General features: G+C 40.5%; 1 protein-coding gene across 1 annotated transcript in view; it reads left to right on the forward strand.

Moving 5' to 3' along the window:
* The window catches only part of Abca13 (ATP binding cassette subfamily A member 13), a 446,515-nt gene that overhangs the window by 178,871 nt on the left and 248,323 nt on the right, over window positions 1-19,321 (forward strand). Inside the window, exons 32-35 of the mRNA XM_052734499.1 lie at window positions 11,848-11,962; window positions 13,452-13,781; window positions 16,541-16,610; window positions 18,406-18,537. Coding sequence (XP_052590459.1) covers window positions 11,848-11,962; window positions 13,452-13,781; window positions 16,541-16,610; window positions 18,406-18,537 — 647 coding nt within the window. The remainder of the gene's footprint in view (window positions 1-11,847; window positions 11,963-13,451; window positions 13,782-16,540; window positions 16,611-18,405; window positions 18,538-19,321) is intronic.

A 19,321-nucleotide genomic window follows, 5' to 3' on the forward strand; every position in this document is an offset into this window, starting at 1 on the left:
TTTGCTGGGAATTGAACTCAGGACCTCTGGAAGAGCAGCCAGTGCTCTTAACCTCTGAGCATGAGCTGTCATTTGTTTCGTTGATCTTGTGGTAAAATGAAGTCTCAAAGTAGTTTTAATTTGGGTGTTTTTCATAGCTAAGGATGTTGAGCATCTCTTTAAGTGTTTCTCAGTTGTTTGTGTTTTAACTGTGTTGGGAACTTTCTGATTATATCTATGTGAGGGTCAACATGTGATTTTAGCTGTAGTCATATTTCTTTTATGAACTTGGGTACATTTGTGTTTGGTACATAGATGTTTAGAACTACAATGTCCTCTTGGTAGATTTATTTTCTTCAATCATGAGTATGTACTCTTTTCCTATTTCTTCTGAATAGTTTTGGTTTGAAGTCTATTTTGCTAGATATTAAAATGACTATACTTGCATGCTTCTTGGGGCAATTTACTTGGAATCCCATTTTCTATTCTTTTTTATTTTATTTTATTTTTATTTTTATTTTGCAATACAATTCAGTTCTACATATCAGCCATGGATTCCCTTGTTCTCCCCCATCCCGCCCCCCTCACCTCCCCCCCAGCCCGCCCCCCATTCCCATCTCCTCCAGAGCAAAGCCTTCCCCACGGACTGAGATCAACCTGGTAGACTCAGTCCAGGTAGGTCCAGTCCCCTCCTCCCAGGCCGAGCCAAGCGATCCTGCATAGGCCCCAGGTTTCAAACAGCTGACTCATGCAATGAGCACAGGACCTGGTCCCACTGCCTGGATGCCTCCCAAACAGATCAAGCCAATCAACTGTCTTACCCATTCAGAGGGCCTGATCCAGTTGGTGACCCCTCAGCCATTGGTTCATAGTTCATGTGTTTCCATTCGTTTGGCTATTTGTCCCTGTGCTTTATCCAACTTTGGTCTCAACAATTCTCACTCATATAAACCCTCCTCATTCTCGCTAATTGGACTCCCAGAGATCCACCTGGGGCCTAGCCATGGACCTCTGCATCCAGATCCCTCAGTAGTTGGATGAGGTTTCTAGCACGACAACTAGGGTGTTTGGCCATCCCATCACCAGAGTAGGTCAGTTCGGGCTGTATCTCGACCAAAAGTGCACAATGGAAAAAAGAAAGCATCTTCAACAAATGGTGCTGGCAAAACTGGATATCAACATGTAGAAGGCTGCAAATAGATCCATATCTATCACTGTGCACAAAACTTAAGTCCAAGTGGATCAAGGACCTCAACATAAATCCAGCTACTCTGAACCTGCTAGAAGAGAAAGTAGGAAGTAGTCTTGAATGCATTGGCATAGGAGACCACTTCCTAAATAGAACACCAGTAGCACAGACACTGAGAGAAACAATCAATCAATGGGACCTCTTGAAACTGAGAAGCTTTTGTAGAGCAAAGGATACGGTCAACAAGGCAAAGCGACAGCCTACAGAATGGGAAAAGATCTTCACCAACCCCACATCTGACAGAGGACTGATATCCAGAATATATAAGGAACTCAAGAAATTAGACATCAAAATGCCCAACAGTCCAATTAAGAAATGGGCTATAGAACTAAACAGAGAATTCTCAACATTTTCTATTCTTTTACCCTCAGACGATGTTGATTCTTGTTGGTGAGGTATGCTTTTTGCATGCAGCAGAAAGATGGATTCTGTTTCTTAATCCAATCTGTTAGTCTATGTATTTTTATTAGGAAATTGAGACCATTAATATTGAGAGTTAATAACGAGCAGTGTTTATTTATTCCTGTTATTTTGTTGTTATTGTATGGGTTCTTCCCCATGTTTTTGATGTACTGTTCTGGGATTATTTATTCTTTTGTCTTCTTTGTTCTGTATGCTTAATGTTTTGATTATTATGTATCATGGGGAATTTCTTTTCTTTTACTTTCCATTTGGTGTTCTATATACTTCTTGTACCTTGATAGGAACTTACTTCTTTAGATTGGGAAAATTTCCTTCCTTAATTTGGTTAAAACTATTTTCTGTGACTTTGACTCTGATTTCTTTTTCTACTTCTGTCTCTATTATGCATAGGGACATATGTCTTTTGAGAGTATCCCAGACTTCTTGGAAGTTTTGTGCCTGGATTCTTTTAAGTTGAACATTTTCTTTGACTGAGTTGTCTATTTCTACTACTTTGACTTCAACACATGAGATTTTCTTTTCCATGTCTTAGAATCCATTGGTGAGGTGTATCTCTGTGTTTTTTTTTTGTTGTTGTTTAGCATCTTAAACTTTTCATTTTCAGTTTTAGTTTACTCTGGGTTTTCTTTAATGATTCTCCTTTGTTAAATTCTACTTTCATGTCTTGAATTGTTTTCATTATTTCTTTCAACTCTTTATGTTTCCCAGACTTCATTAACAGATTGGTTCATATCCTCTTTAAGGTCCTTGAGCATAATCATGATCACTGTTTGGATGTCCTTGTCTTGTTTTTCAACTTTGTTGCATATCTTGGGGCCTGCTACAATGGAGTTAGTAGCTTCTGGTGGAAGCATATTGTTTTGACCATTCCTGTTTGTGTTTTTGTGCTGGGATCTAGGCATTTGGAATTATGTTTGAGGCATTTCTTCTTGTTGATACCTGTTCTTTGCTTTCTGGATCCTAGGCAAGCATAGTGGCTGTGGGGGTCCCTGATAGAGAGTGCTTCTTTGGGTCTGGGTGTCCTAAAGGAATGAACATAGGCTAGAAGGGAAGGTTCAAAGGGGCTGTGGGAAATATCTCAGAGGACAGGGGCTATACCAAGAGGTGATCTCCTCAGGGAATGGAGCTGGACTAAGAGGAGAGGCTCCTACAATCAGGTTACTTTAGGACTAAGGGCAAATTTGGAGAAACTATAATGGAGAGCAGAAAGGACAGTGATAAAACACCAAGCTGCTCAGAGGGAGGGACTGGGAGTCCCTAGTAGAAGGCATTGAGTGGGAGCTGAGACCAGGGAACATAGATGGTCTACATTAGAAGACTGAGAAGGTCAGTAGGAAAGAGCTATGCTGGGACTTCAGCAAGAGGTAGAGTCCTAGAGAATGGAGGTGGCTTGGGAGAAGGGGATCCTGCAAGTAGGCTGAGTAAGAGTAAGCTTGAAGACATCTTTTTTTTTTTTTTTTTTTTTTTTGGTTTCTGCCCTGTGCCTTCATTTTTTCCATTTATTTATTTATTTATTTATTTATTTATTTTAATTTATTTTAATTTATTTTGCAATACAATTCAGTTCTACATATCGGTCACGGATTCCCTTGTTCTCCCCCCTCCCGTCCCCCTCACCTTCCCCCCAACGCCCCCCCCCATTCCCATCTCCTCCAGGGCAAAGCCTTCCCCACAGACTGAGGTCAACCTGGTAGACTCAGTCCAGGTAGGTCTAGTCCCCTCCTCCCAGGCCGAGCCAAACAATCCTGCATAGGCCCCAGGTTTCAAACAGTCAACTCATGCAATGAGCACAAGATCTGGTCCCACTGCCTGGATGCCTCCCAAACAGATCAAGCCAATCAACTGTCTCACCCATTCGGAGGGCCTGATCCAGTGGGGACCCCTCAGGCATTAGGATAGTAAAAATCACCTACACCAGTCCCTCCCAGTGGGAACACTGGTGCTCCCTGGTAGAAATGTTTCTGAGGATTTCTTGTGTGACTTGCACACAAGGACAGAGGCAGACTAGAAGAGAGGGCTGATGGGACTTTTCTACTGTTAAAGACATAGATTGCCTTGATTTTAAATATGGAAAAACACAGAATTTGATTGTGGCATGTGGGAGTCCCTGCAAATGGTTGGCACAAGAATGATCTATGAGAGGCAAGAAGGAAATGTGGTTCAGGACAACCTAGTTATCCAGTGTTGATTCAAATGCCTAGAATCTGACCCTGAACAGTTGATTTTTGACATAGGTAAGCATAGAACAACTTTTGAAACAAGTTTCCTCAGGACAGTTATCACAACAAAGCTTAAGCCATAACTACATCGGAACTCCTTTGCAAAGTACATGTCTTTTGCAAGGTATCTGTGACCTTTTCCACAAGAATGGATTCTGTTGGCTGAGAAATACTTGCTCAGGATAAGGGTCTAGGGAGGAAGGGTCTGGGATAAGCACAAGAGTAGACTCTTGCAAAGTATCTGTGATGTCTTTCAGAAGAATGGTTTCTATTGACTGAGAAACAATGTTCAGGAGTCTGGGATAAACATAATAGTCTGGGGGATTCAGTGAGGCCTGGCTCTACAGATAGTAAAAGATCACCAGGTTATTAACCACATCCAATCCCAGCTATCCAGGTGGAAACAGGTATAAATCCCTTCTATTAAAGAGAAAAGCCTACAAATTTAGTATTGTTCCTTGTGCTATCTGTGAGCACAAGGACCTCATGCTCTCTACAGTACATATATTAATTTATCTTTACTATTTTTTCTCATTATATCTTATCCTTCCACCTGCTTGTCAGATTATTCCCCCATTCCCCAGAATTCAACACTCCAATCTTCAGTTCCATCTTAACTTCCATTTATTAGTATTTTATTCTTGAGATCCCCTTCTCAGGTGACTCAGGTGACTCTTATGCATCAAAATGTCAATTAAAACTAACTGGTACATTCTATCCCTTGTTATTTTGGCACACAAACACACCATCTTTAAACCATAATCTTTTATTCCTTGTTCTTAAGATTTTATGTTAATATCATAATACAAAACATAGTCCAACTTTTAAAATTCCCGTAGTCCCTAAATTTTTCAATACTTTAAAAGTCCAAGGTCTCTTAAGTGTGGGCTCCAGTAATTAAAACAAAAACTTTTTAATCCCAAACAGGAAGACCCAGAACCACAATCAGATACAAGCAACCCCCAAGTCTCAGTTTATGTCTAAATTCTGTAGCTCAACATTCAACATCTGCCCAACACCACACCTTTCATAGTCTTTGAGCTCCAAAAGGTTTGGGAGGTTCCATTTTCCAGCATTGCCTTTCACAGCCTATATAGCTTATGCCATAGACTTAGGCTAGCTCCAGTTAATACTTACCACCAGTCCTTCTTGGATGTCACATGGTCCTGGAATCTCTAATGCCTTAGGGTTTCCAAAGCAACTAAGATTGCACCTTTACCAAAGGCCTCTTCTAGCATTTTCAGAGAGACTTCAGCTCTGCCACACAGTGCCAAGACCTAGCTGCTCACCATGACTCCTTCCTATCTTCAAAGCTACTGGGACCTGGGTGACTCTCATATACTATTTGCCACATTCTTCTGTGAGCTTGAAATGCAACCCATCTCCATGCACTGATTCTAAGGAAACACTTTCCTACTTTCCCAGTGAAACTCAGATTTCACCTAAATGGCAATAATCTCTTATTACTCACAGCTAATTTTTCAGCCCTGACCAGCACCCTGTTGTCCAGACAAAGCACACACACTTTTCTAGCACACTTTACTCTTTCTGCTGGCCCCATGGATACATTTATCTCTCTTCTCAGTGTGTAGGATTTCTTCAAGTACTTTCTTTGGTATTGGCTTAGTGGTTATGACTTTCTTTACTTTGTGTTTGTCATGGAAAACTATGTTTCTTTTCCATTCGTTTATAAAGGATGGCTTTCTAGATACAGCAGTCTTTTGACAGTTCCTGTCTTTTGTGGCTTGGATGCTGTGCTGTGTCTTCCTGGCTGTTGTCATTTTTGTTGGGAGACGTACTATTATTCTAATGGGTACACCTTTATATGTAACTTGGTGCTTCTCTCTTACAACTTTTAATGTTCTTTCTTTGTGTCTTAACTGTAAAATGAAGTGGGGAGGTTCTTCTCTGGTCTTGTTTGTGTTATTGTATTATTGAATATGTTTTCCATATCTTTAGCTTATTACTTCTATGGAATGATTCATGAATTTGATCTTTTAGATGTAAATCTCACTCCTCTGTTTATATTTTCTTATTATTTTATCTTTATTGTTATCTTTAGGGCCCAATGTCCATTTTTCTATCGCTAAGGTTTTCTACTGAGTTTTTATTTGACTCATTGATATTGTAATTTCTAAAACTTGAATTTGATTTTTTTCAGGATTTTTGTCTTTTCTATTGAATTGATCATATTTTATATTTTTCCCATTTCATTCAACTGTTTATGTACCTTTTCTTTGAATTCATTGTAGAGTTTATTCATGTTGTCTTTTATTTCATTGACTCTTCTTCATATTTTCTAAGTATTTTTTAGTTTTGTTTATACATATATGTGTGTATCTGTATGGTGGTGTGTGCGTGTGTGAGTGAAAGAGCTTGTAGAATACAGAAAAGGGTATCAGAGCCCCTGGACCTGGGGTTACAGGTGTGTACTAAGAACTGAACTTGGGTTTCCTCACATGAGGGGTCAGGGCCTAACTCAAGTCATCAGGCTTGGTGGTGGTGCTTTCACCTTTGGAGTCATCTAATCTGGCCCCCTTCTGAACCACTCTTTCATCTCAACTAGTCCCCTTCTTACTTTCATGACATTTTTCTTTTGTCCACTGAGTTTAATTAGGATTGCCGGTACAAGCATGTGTAAGGGAATGTTTACTTAAGCGTGGGCAACTCACCAAAGCCTATCTCACTAGAGAAAATAGTCCTTCCCTCCCCTGGCAACCACTGACTGCCAAGAGCTCCTCAGGAAAGGGTGGGACTATGTGGTGCTTCAGGCATTCATGATGGAATGTTGAAGGGCCAATTTTGTACTGACCTGTGGTCCACATAGCTGGTACATGTTCTTGATTGGAAAGGCTGTGTGCTGATGAACAGCAATGTTGCACAGCAATCCTCCTCTTATATTCTTTCTGTCTTACATTCTTTCTTATGTTTCCTTGGGCTTTTTTTTGTCTCCTCTTAAAAGATGGGCCTTGGAAGGCATGGTATAGGTGTTTGTTTATGACTGAGTATACGACATAACTTATTCTCAACACACTGACTAAATATAAGTCTTTGCATTAACCTTTCTCCACCTCAGGAGTGTCTCTACTCAAGAATGAGAGCAGCAATAATCTGTGGATAAAAACATAAATATTTAGAAGGCAGTTTGACATGATCATTCAGTAAACCAATAGTAGTACGGTCTCCCTTAGGGCCTATGAACTCTCTATCAGTAAAGTTTTGTCTTAGGTTACATACAGATCAAACATGTATTCCCATTGAGCAGGCCTTCAATCCAACCAGAAAGTAGTTGTTACCCTTAAAGGAGCCATGCCACTATTGTACCAGTAGGTACATTTTGCCTGGCATGTCAATCTTGTAGCATGGAAAGTCCACAACTGAGGAAGACCTCGGTTAAGTTTTCTCCATAGCATATTCAGGTATTACGTAGGTTAGCCAGCTGGGAGAGAGCTTCCAGCTCAGTTCCAGCAGACCACTGACAAATATTGCACCACTGTGCTCTAGACCTTGTCATCTTTAATCACTTGTCCTGGTTCATTCCCTCTCTGAAGCATCTCTGGTAATTAGCACCTTGTTTGGCACCAGAGTAGGGAAGACAATTCTGTACCAGACTATGGCTCTGACCAGATGGCATGGAACTCTCTGTAGCTCTCACTCAGTTTGTCTCTTCTAAACAGGAGGGATACCTTCTGCAAACCAGCTCTCATTCTATAATCCTTTAACACTTGCCCTGGGTTCCCAGCATGAGCCACTGTCATTAGACAAGATCTTAGTCACTAGAGTTGCCTGACTGCTGACTTTTTAAAATGGCTTCTTGCTAAGCTCTGGTCAAATGCTTGCTCTGCAAGCATGGTAAGGTTTTCCCAGCAGGATTCTTCCCTGCTTTGGCTGCAAATCTGTTCAGTGACGACTCCGCTGTTAACTGTAGTTTTTGAGTCTCTAGTTTTTCATTTGGTCTCCAGTCCCACTGATGTATGCAATTGTTTTGTTCTTTGTGGGGCGTCTCCCCAGCTGAGTTCTGCTCTCTAAATTCCCTGGGACTTGAAGTATGGTGCTTATTTTCTGAGGCTCCCTCTGTCTTTCACCTGGTTACTGACTTTGGCTCTTGCACTTACTCTTCATGTAGAGCTAAGACTTCTAGAACTGACTCATTCTGTTCTACTCTCTTGTGTTTTCTCTTTCCTTGCTGTGGGCCTTAAGTACCTTTCTGCCTTCACCAGACTCAGAGGATGGATACTCTCCAACTATCCAGGCCTCTTTCCCTAGATTCTTGCAGTTGTTATGTGTCCTCTGTTTTTTAACTCCTCCCATGAACTATAGAATACATTTGATCACTGAGTACTCTAGTATAACGTTCTATAAGGCATATGAAATCTTCGAATGTACAGATTTCAATGTTGGCAACATTGGGTTATTTTTTGACTCTTTAGCTTTATGAAGTCAATTTTTTCCATCACTATTTTTTTCTTCTTTAGGGACTTCTGTCATGAATTTCTTCTTCCTATGTCTTCATTCATAGAATATCACTAATTATTCAAAGCTCTCCATTGCTGTTTCTTTAGATGTACTTTTCTAGCTGTCTTCCATCTCCACATGTGTTCCACAGAGAATCAAATTCCTTTGTATTTTTTCAATTTCACCATCATGCAAGTTATATTTTTGTCATCTATTCTTTTCCAAGTCCTCACAGCTCACATTTTTTTGTCTTGCGATTTTCTCATTACCATATCACTTAATTCTAATAACTCTTTGCCTAATGGTTCTTATAAAGGCTTTGCTTTACTAAATATTTTCAAGCAATGCATCCACCATTTTGACCTCCCCAGATTTTTACTATACATTCTTCCTTCTTTAGTAATCATGTAATCTCAATTATCCCTTTGCTTCTTGGGTAGATGTTGTGCTAGAGTTCTGTTGCTTTGGTTGTTACTTCTCTAGAACAAACTGGTAATTTCTGAGTGGGCACCTGAAGGATGTCCAGTTGGTATGTGGAACAGAAGACATTAGCTGCCCTGCCACACAACTGAAAAGCTCTCTTTCAATTGCAACAAAAATTTCTATGGACCCCTAACAAAGTTCTTCTTATTCTGTTTTCTTGAAATAGGAAGTAGAAGTTCCTTGGCAAATAATATTGACTTAATGTGCAGCTTGACGCCCATATACCATGCACCATTGTGCATATTTTCCCTTTAGAGTGTGCTCTTGAAGATTCATGTACAATCTTCAAAGGGCAAGCTTTGCTTTTGAAATCTTTCTTATGTGCTTAGCATGGATGAGTCCTATGTGAATGTGACTGTTTTTTGACCTGCTTTTCTCATACTTGAATGTCCTTTTCACGCCTTTAACAAAATTCACATGTACATTTTTCTCTCCTTCTTGTTGATTTTTGGAGTAGTTCCCAGGAGCAGATAAAAAGTCATGTCTTACAATCTCCATTTTTTAAACTCTATTCCCTTTCTCTTGAATAGCTTTGGTCAGCCACTGTGTGAGATATTTCACAAGCTCTGGCTGCTACAATTCTGAATCTCTCTTAAATTCTCTGTAATAAAAACTCAGTGATCCACATGCCACAGAGCATGGGATCCTGGCCATTGTGACTTTATGGGGTTAGCTGTGTGTACTTGTTAATATTTGGACTCAATACTTATGAAGGCAGAGTTCAGATGCCATCACCTCCAGTGCTGCTAGGCAAAAATAAAGAGGTTTATGAACAAGCAGCCATTTTTACCCCTCCCCCATCAAGTAGATTCAAGATTGGTTATTTTCTATTTTTGGGTCCTAGGAACATCTTCTTTGTGCCAAATTTTGTTATCCTTGAAGAATAGATGATGGTTGTTTACTGTACAGGTATATATATTCATGATACATGCCTAGGTACCTGTTTCAAATGCTACAAAAATAATAACCACCCTCACCAAGAGGACTACAAGACTGAAAAATCTTTAACTGTCTATTCTCTGCAGCAAAATGCTCTGTCACTGAGTATACCCCTAACTGTTCACAATACACACTTGCTGCATAGTATGCGAATTACTGCATTTAATCTCAAAATACCACGTGACTCGTGACATCAGAAGCTCAGAGAAACTGCTTTATGTAGCCAAGTGAACAAATACTGAGGTTAACTCCCTTTTGTGTATGTTCATTTATACATGAACAAGTATGTGACTTCTCTCTGCAGCAGGCCTTGGTCAAGAGCAAAGGCCCAGTCCCTTAAGGCCACATTCTCCTGTGTGGAGAGCTCAGGCTCTCCTGGCTCCACAAGAAGACCAGGACTTTAAAGGAGAAGCCTGAGTCAGGTTCAGGCGGCTTCCATAGCAAGAACCTAGGCAGACATTTATCTTCAGGGTCAACATCATTAGTGGTCCCTTTGTCTCTTGTCTAGATGCCTTCAGAGCTGATACGATCTCCTACTCTCTGTAGGCCTCTCTCCCCATGTTCCATTGTTTACATTTCAGTGTGTTCTTTCTCTGTTGTCTTTCCTGATGTTATATTCTTCTCTTCATTAACTAAACTTCAGAACTGACTTTGATGTGTGAAACCCTGCACATCTGGCCAGGCTAGGGCTCTGACTGCATCTCCTGAGTCATGAGCACCTTGCCAGCTCTCACCACTGCCACATGCACCTTCGATTCTTCATGTCGTCTTGCAGTTACCCTAGTGGTGACTCACTTTTGTCTTTATATGCTCTTTGCTCAAGTGTGTCTTTGATACTTTGCCTTAAGCCCTGTCTGAATGGCCTCCTTTCTCGAAACTATTGGTCCCCCTCCCAGTAGTTACTACTACCTGACATCCTGTGACAGACTTCTGCTAAGTGGCTATTTTATCTCTCCTGGCTCCCTGCGATGGTGTCCTTCATAGCAGGACCTTTTGTGCTTAGTTCATGCAAGTATTACAGATGAAGTGATATGGCTTGTGTGTTCAGTGGGACTTTGTTCAAATACAATTACCTTGTGGATTTAGAGCTTACCTAGGGGTAGAAATCAGAGGGCCTGGAAGTCATCCCATGGTTCAAATGGAAAAGTCTATATAAAAGGACAGGCGAGGGAGAAGTTGTTAGTTATGGTATCTGAAAAATGGCCCAGCAGTGGTGGAGAGCAAGAAGTTGTTCTGGCAGCTAACAGAAGAGAATGAAAGTGTGATCACTACTGTCAAGCAAAGTTGAGATATCACAGAGGGAGAAAACCTATCAACTTTTGTTGGATTTGGGACACACCTGTCATCAATGTCCCCATTGTGCTTTAGAAATGGAGCCCAGTTAGAATAGGTGGGAAAACAGAAAGGCAGTTAGAGTAGGTGGGAATGTACAAGTTGGGCAAATAGGAAGGGTGAGAGACACTAAATTGTCAGTTTCTACATGTTTCATAAATGATTATATATGCTCAATTGTTAGCATTGATTGAAAATACATAATGGTCCCAATTAACTGGGAAGAATTATAGCCCCGAGTCAATGGCCTGTTTCATATCTCTGACCTGTTCTGTCTAAATCAGGTGTCAAAAGTCAGACAATGGCTACTTGAGGAGCCTTGAGCTCCATGCCTTTGGCATGATACCTTTGTGTATCTGCACACTTGTAAATCTGAATGCCAATTGAAGCTGCAATGCCTTGGTTATAGGCCTTTTGATATACCACTTCTTTTTTTTTTCCAATATGGTTTCTCTGTGTAGCCTTGGCTGTTCTGGAACTCCCTGTAGACCAGGTTGGCCTTGAACTTACAGAGATACGTCTGCTTCTGTCTCCCAAGTGCTGGGATTAAAGGTGTGCACCACCACGGCCCAGCTTGATGTACCACTTCTTGAGGTGATCTGTAACTTGTAAAAAAAAAAAAATACCTGCAACTTGTAAAAAAAAAAAATACCAAAACCTGATAGAGGCATAGACCTTATCATATTCATGACCTTGAGTCAGCTCACCTTTGCTTGCCCTGATCTCACTTGCCTTTGGATATTGATTGAATTTATTATACCCTGACAGGTTCCTGAACAACGTTGGCTTCTTTTTCCCACTGATTATGATGTTGACTTGGATGGTGTCTGTGGCCAGCATGGTCCGGAAGCTGGTTTATGAGCGAGAGATCCAGATAGAAGAGGTAAATGGCATTGATATTGCCTCTGGGATCATAGGAGAGGATTTGGGGTGTGGCCCTCCAAGTGGATCACCTGGTCTCTCTCTTTATTCTTCCTTCCTTTTGCTGAACTCCTCCTATCCTCTAGCTGAGTCTCCCTCCCAGGGAGACTCATTGTTTTCTATGGGAGTTGGGAGGGTTGTCAAAAAATGATAGATATTTTTGATTGAGACAAAATGAAATCCAACAATAAGTACATGCGATTAGAGGAACAAAGCCACTGTTGCTCATTGGTAATTTTTATAAAACATCACCTTCCACCTTCTTTTCTGGTTCAGATTTATACAAAAAAATTCTAATATTTTCTTTTTTTTTTTTTTTTTTTTTTTTTGGTTTTTTCGAGACAGGGTTTCTCTGTGTAGCTTTGCGCCTTTCCTGGAACTCGTTTTGGAGACCAGGCTGGCCTCGAACTCACAGAGATCCGCCTGGCTCTGCCTCCCGAGTGCTGGGATTAAAGGCGTGCGCCACCACCGCCCGGCAAAAAATTCTAATATTTTCTTGTCCTAATATTAAAATTTGAAAATGTCAGACAATCTTGTTTAAGAATGAGTTTGTAAGAGCATCTAGTGAAGATGTGGTAGCCTGTTCATCTTTCCACAATAGTGATATTGTAATATCACTAATAGTAATAATTGGCATTCATTGTTTGATTACTGGACAGTTACTGAAATACAGGACCCATGTGATCAGCTCTTACCACTCTACACATCATTTGCCTGTTTACAACCACCTACCTGCTCAAGGATGTCTGTGTTCCTCCTCTAAGTTGGTTTGATCTATGAGCACAGAGGCTGGAGACAGAAGGTTCCAGTTGCTGTGTTCTCTAATATACTTACTAAGTGGCCAACAAGGAACCATACCTCAGAGCTACTTAACTTCCTTTCACATGAAGCCATTCCCATTCCCAGAAATATCGCCACATGGTATATGAACAAATGGTAGGCTAGTGGAGAAATTAATTTTATTAATTTAAGCAATATCATTTTGTACAATGCCTTCTATAGCCCAGGTAAAGGCCACCTCAGCCAGGGAGTTCATCTTATTTTCCTCCATCATCATTTGCCTTTATTAAATGAAGCTGGCACAAACAGACAGGAAAACAAAAGCTAAGAGAAACATAAAAACCCGAGCAATCAGAAAACGTAATAGAACTGTGGCAACCTCGCCTATAGTCTAAGACATCTGTTCACACCAGTCCTGCTCTGGTTCTTACTGGTGACACTTTTTCATGTGTAGCTTCAGTTTTCTTGCCATGAACATAGTGAATGGTTGTGCTGTCAGGTCTTTGGGAATTCACTGTAGAAGGAAGTGACCTTCTCAATGCCTTTTCCAGAGCTGAGTTGTCAAACCAAATGGTTTACTTTCCCACTAATGTGTTCCTCTTGCTCATGATCTCATCTCATTTTCTGAAGGGTCCACTGCGGTGATAACCCCAGACTTCTTCTTTTCACAGTACATGCAGATGATGGGGCTGCATCCGGCCATTCACTTCCTGTCCTGGTTCCTGGAGAATATGGCCACATTGGCTCTGAGCAGCGCTGCTCTAGCTGCCATTCTGAAGATGAGTGGCATCTTCATGCACAGTGATGCTTTCATCATTTTTCTTTTCTTGTTGGACTTTGGGGTGTCAGCTGTCATGATGAGCTATTTCTTAAGTGTGTTTTTCAACCAAGCTAACACAGCAGCCCTGTGTACCAGTTTGGGGTACATGATCAGCTTCCTGCCCTACGTGGTTCTGTTAGTCCTACACAACCAACTCAGCTGTGCCATTCAGACCCTTCTGGTGAGTGAGATGCTTTGCAAAAATGCAAAGAAAAACCAATAGGTATCCTCTAATCATGATGTATCCCCAGCCTGCCAGTTTGTTTTGTTCTGACTTATGTGGAGCATCTGAGGTCTCTACTCTGCATTCTGCCCACAGATGCAGGACTACAGTAGTGGTTCATTGACTTGCAGTGATGTAGTGGCAGGCCATTAAGAATTGTCAGTTTTCTGTAATGGGGTCTCTCCGAGGATTCTGGGAAGTCAGCATCCTCCTGAAGGAAACATATAACTTTGGATTCTCTTTGTTTCATGCATGGAAAGAAATAGATTTCTGAAGCTATTTTGGAAGTTAAAAATAAGCATTTTTCTTGAAGCATCATGAGTTACATCACATTAAGTGGAAAGATCTCTCCGTTAGCAATGTCAGAATCACTCATCCACTTGAAATGTATGCCCTGAAAAAGAGTAAGAATGCTTTCAAGTCTGCAGTATGAAATATGCAGAAGATAGCAACAGATTCTTTCTTGACTCTTGTCTGGCAGGCACTGTGTCTGACACGTAGTAGGAATTCAGTCAGTATGGTGGGGATAAGCACATCAATATCGTATCAGGTTTTTTACAGAGCTAGAGTTGTGTCTATATCAGCTTGCATCCCCTCTTCTAGTGGGTCAGTCAATGTCCTGAAATAACAGTCTGTTAGGAGGTATGACCAGAATCACTTTGAGGAGGATTTAGGGACATTTCAAGCCCATGGATTGCTGGAGTATTTGGAAACATACAACTGGTCAATGTGTAGAAAACAATAGATCATAAGGTGACCTTTCCTTTGTAGATACATCTACAAGGCAATGTCTAAGGCTCAGGAAACACTGGGAAAGAGGGGGTGGAAATATTATAAGAACCAGAGGATCAAGTAGTCTGCTGAGAGATGGTGCACTCTATATATGACAGGGAGCTATGCTGTGAGATAGTGTCCTCTGTATATGACAGGGAAGCTGCACCATGAAGTCTCAACAATATGGTCACCTACACCAGACATGAAAAAAAATGACACTAGCAGTTGACATGATAAGGCAGCTGAAGGAAATCTCATAAGGCTTTACCCTAGGTGAAGAGTGACAGGCAATTAATGATGCTGGGAGAGGGAAAGAAACCTTCTCTGATCTCAGTCAGCCATAAATATATACATATCTGAGCAACACTAAATGGACTTGCTAAACTTTATTTATATATATATGTGCACATGAGCATGTATGCATGTTTGTGTGTAATAATAGTTAAAAAAAGAGTTCCTCTGTGAGTTCGAGGCCAGCCTGGTCTCCAAATCGAGTTCCAGGAAAGGCGCAAAGCTACACAGAGAAACCCTGTCTCGAAAAACCAAAAAAAAAAAAAAAAAAAGAGTTCATAAATTTTGAGATTGGGGAGCACAGGAAGGGTTGGAGGGGGAGAAATTATGTAAATACAGTACTCACATATGAAATTATCAAAAAATATCATAAAGACTTAAAAAAATTCTCTTTCCAACATAGAATTCCTGAAAGATGAGTGTGTCACTTATTCCTGTGTTGGATCATACCTTCTGTGTTCATCTAGAGCCTCAGAGCAAATGTGTGTAGAACAGCCTGATTAATTTCTCCAACTTCAATTAAGTGACAATTCAGTATTACATTTGTCCCCTTTCTTCTGGCATTGGGAATTTAATCTGGACCCAGAAACATAACAGACAAGTGCTCTACTACTTAAAAAAAATAACCTTTTTGTTTTGATAAAGAGTTCCATTAACTCGCCCCAGCTGGCCTTAAATTCATTGTATATCCCATGCAGATTTTGAACTTGCAATTTTTCTGCCTCAGCACCCAAGTAGCAGGGATTATAGGCATGCAGCACCAGGCTCAGCTGTTCTGTTGTTTTTTTTTTTTTTTTTGGTAGCCAAATATACTTAATACAGATACGCACACACAGGATAAATTGTTCTTTTCAATTAGTGTCTGCCACACTGATATGTTCTCATCATTTTCTTGATTAGAGTATAACACACCTGCACCAACTTAAAAGCAATAATTGTGTAATAGAATCAGTCAGGTATTCCTAGAATAAATAACGTAAATGGGACCCTTGCCATCTCCTGCCCATAAATTCCTTACACACAGAATAACTGACGACACAGTGATCTTCGTTTTGCTTGTCATTCAGTCTGTAAGCTTAGGGCATTTGTTCATACAGCATTTGTTTTGCACAAGCAAATGCTTTCCAGCTAGTGATGACTTCTAACTCTGGCTCATTGTATTTTAAGTGTATGATGCTATTTAGGGGTTTTCCTTTTTTGACATAGGACCTCTTCCACTGAAGATAAACTGACAGATTCCTTTAATACACTCCTTTCATAGTGTAGAATTGTGTAGACATTCATCAGTCTATTCAGAGAGTGCTCCAAGGCAAACATTTAATAATAAGAAATAGTAAATTACTCTATTCCATTTCCCACTGTTTTGTGTTACATGTTTCTGTATTCAGTGCATTGGATTTATGACACCTGGAGTGTTGCAGTGAGAAGAAACAATTCATTTTAGCATTAAAAACAAGCTGGTGAGCATGCTTCTCGGAGTGCTCTGACACTGCTAATCCCTTCTGGCTCGGATTTTTAAGCCATCACCTGAAGTAATGCTATGCTTTGAACTTTTGAATTGGGAGCTGTGGTGGTGTTTCTTTGAATTTGGTGTGGTGAGTTTTCTGTGGTGACACTAATGCCTATTTCCCCCCCTCCATCCATCTTGGCAGTGCTTGCTTTCAACCACAGCCTTTGGCCAAGGAGTCTTTTTCATCACGTTTCTGGAAGGACAGGAGGAAGGTAAGAGATGGCCTTTCTTCAGAAGGTGGCATCATGTGGTTCAGGGTTTGGAAACGTGTAGCTATCAAGCAACTGAACTGGCAGAAAGTCTTGTTACCAAGTGAGAAGTTTGGAAGGAGATCCTGATATTGAGTTTCGCTGATAGGAAACTTCCCCTTACCTAGTGGTTGTGGTTCTGAGAACAGTAAAAATATTCACATCAGAGCATCTCTTGTTGCAGATACTACCCAAGTCCAGCGGTAGATCCAGGCTAGTGCATAGGTCTTACTTATGGTACACAGTCAATCTGTTGACCTTCTAGATTCTTCCAAGGATGAGGGTGGGCACATGCTTTCCATCTGCTAGATGGTGGTTGAACTAGGACAAGTCTAGCTGGAGCCTTTACCACCTCTTCTATGCCCACCTTCATTATTGTCTGGGTCTTAAGTCGAATTAGCAAAGAAAAGGTCACAACTATCACCTCCATTTTCTATACGTATTTACCCATATATCCAGCTTAGATAATTTTTTTTTTGAAGTAAGTTCTCTAGTTCAGGTTAGAATCGAACTCCCTGCATAGCTGAGGATGACCTTGAACTTTTAATCTTCTTGCCAGCACCTTCCAAGTGCTTGGATTACAGGTATACATAACCACATTTGGTGTACACAGTGTTAGGGACTAAACCTAGGACTTGGTGTGTGCCAGGCAAGTAAGTTTACCAACTGAGTTACATCTCTAGCCCCTTAAAATAATTTAAAAATTTAAAAATGTATTGGCTGCACCATTTTACTTACATTGTGATGTTTTTCATCATGAACTCCTTAAGTAAGAATATATGCTTTTTTTAGATGTTCGTATGGTTTTGAGGTATGCTTTGGAAATAAAAGAAAATATAAGCCATAGGTAAAACTTAACATTGGATGTTATTGCTCTGGCCAGTCACTTTGCACTATTGGATTTATCTAACTTTTACAGTAAAGTATGTTAAAATGCCCTTTTGATCTTAAATGGTTTCTTTCTCCATTTTCCTCCAACTGATCTTCAAAGTTAAAACTGGACCAAGAAGATATAGAAGAAAAGTAGCCATAATTAAATTAATTGATTATTTTGGTCCAAAGGATAGCAAGTATACAGTGGTTAAAATTTTTTGCCGGGCGGTGGTGGCGCACGCCTTTAATCCCAGCACTCGGGAGGCAGAGCCAGGCGGATCTCTGTGAGTTCGAGGCCAGCCTGGTCTCCAAAGTGAGTTCCAGGAGAGGCGCAAAGCTACACAGAGAAACCCTGTCTCGAAAAACCAAAAAAAAAAAAAAAAAAAAAAAAAAAAAATTTTAAAGCTGGATTCTAACTTAGTGCCACAGGGAACAGAAAGAGGAATAATGTTCTCAATTTATATTACAATCCAGGAATAAATTGCAAACATCAGAAAATAATGATTTTTTCCATTCTAGACCTTCTATATATTATTTAACATATATCGCTAGGGCGGAGTATTATATAATTTAAAATTTTATTAAACAGTACTTTTTGTCCATAAGTATAAAATTGCTCTTTATTAAGTCAGTAAAACCAGGTATAAGTGACTTCCAGCATGTTTTGGAATGGTGGTGATTGACACGACACTAATGGTTGCTCATGGTTCTCTTTGAAATAGGGGTGAGATTACACACGCTAGCGATGCCTTTGAAGAGTTAGCATTGCTGGTATCGACTTGCTTTTTGTTTTACATGAGGCTCCTATAGAACTAGTAAACTCACTTGTCAAACCTACAGTAAAAAAAATAGGCCCATGTAACTCTGTCCTTTCTTCTCTGGCTAGGGATCCAGTGGAGTAACATGTACCGAGCTCCAGAGCCAGGGGGCATGACATTTGGCTGGGTCTGCTGGATGATTCTACTTGATTCAATCCTTTATTTTCTCTGTGGATGGTATTTCAGCAACTTGATCCCTGGTAAGAAGTCTTCATTTTTATAAGACAGCAAAGCAAACTTTAAACAGTCCTTACACCTATGCAGCAAATGTTATAACGATTACCATTCATAGTAGCTATCTGAAAGAGAGGTCTTAGGAACCACTTTTAGAGGGGCTGTAAGTTTTAGGAGAATGTATATTCTGAGTAAAGGCCAAAGGCCAGGTGAGGTATCACAGGATGAGTAAAAGGGAAAGTTCTTAGAACCCACCAGCAGCTCTCAATGGTAGGCTTCTGTAGACAACACAAAGACAAGCTCTGTTTTCTAAGGACAAGTGTATGAAGGAAGTGGTCATGAGGACAGTTAGGGCAAAGGAGTCTGGGGCCTCTGGAGGTGTTGGCCTGCACATATCTAAGACATCTAGGGGGATCAGTGATAGGGTAGGGGAAGGGTATATGGAAAGAACTCATCTGAGGGCAGTCTAGCAGGAGGTAGATGCTTGAGGAAAGCAGACAGGGTAGAGGATGTTGGAATAGTGGGCTAGGAGAGGGGCACTTAGGAGTCACTTCCAAACCCAAGCCTGTAGGTAAGGTAGTGTCCTAGATAAGGATTTCTCTGAATGTAACATGCTTCTTCTTTAATGTGGCAGGCATGACCTGGAGGCAGGGGGATGACACCTATCACAAGGAGGGAGGGGCAAGACAGGAGTAATATATTTCTCTGCTGAGTCAAGAGAGACAGAAGCATACATTTACCATTTTGGTTCAGGCTAAACGACAAAAACATAATTTTGAAAAACATTTTTAGAATTGACACATGGATGGT

This window comes from Peromyscus californicus, unplaced genomic scaffold (genome assembly GCF_007827085.1).
Source record: "Peromyscus californicus insignis strain IS unplaced genomic scaffold, ASM782708v3 Scaffold_13__1_contigs__length_99412109, whole genome shotgun sequence".
Taxonomy (NCBI): Eukaryota; Metazoa; Chordata; class Mammalia; order Rodentia; family Cricetidae; genus Peromyscus; species Peromyscus californicus.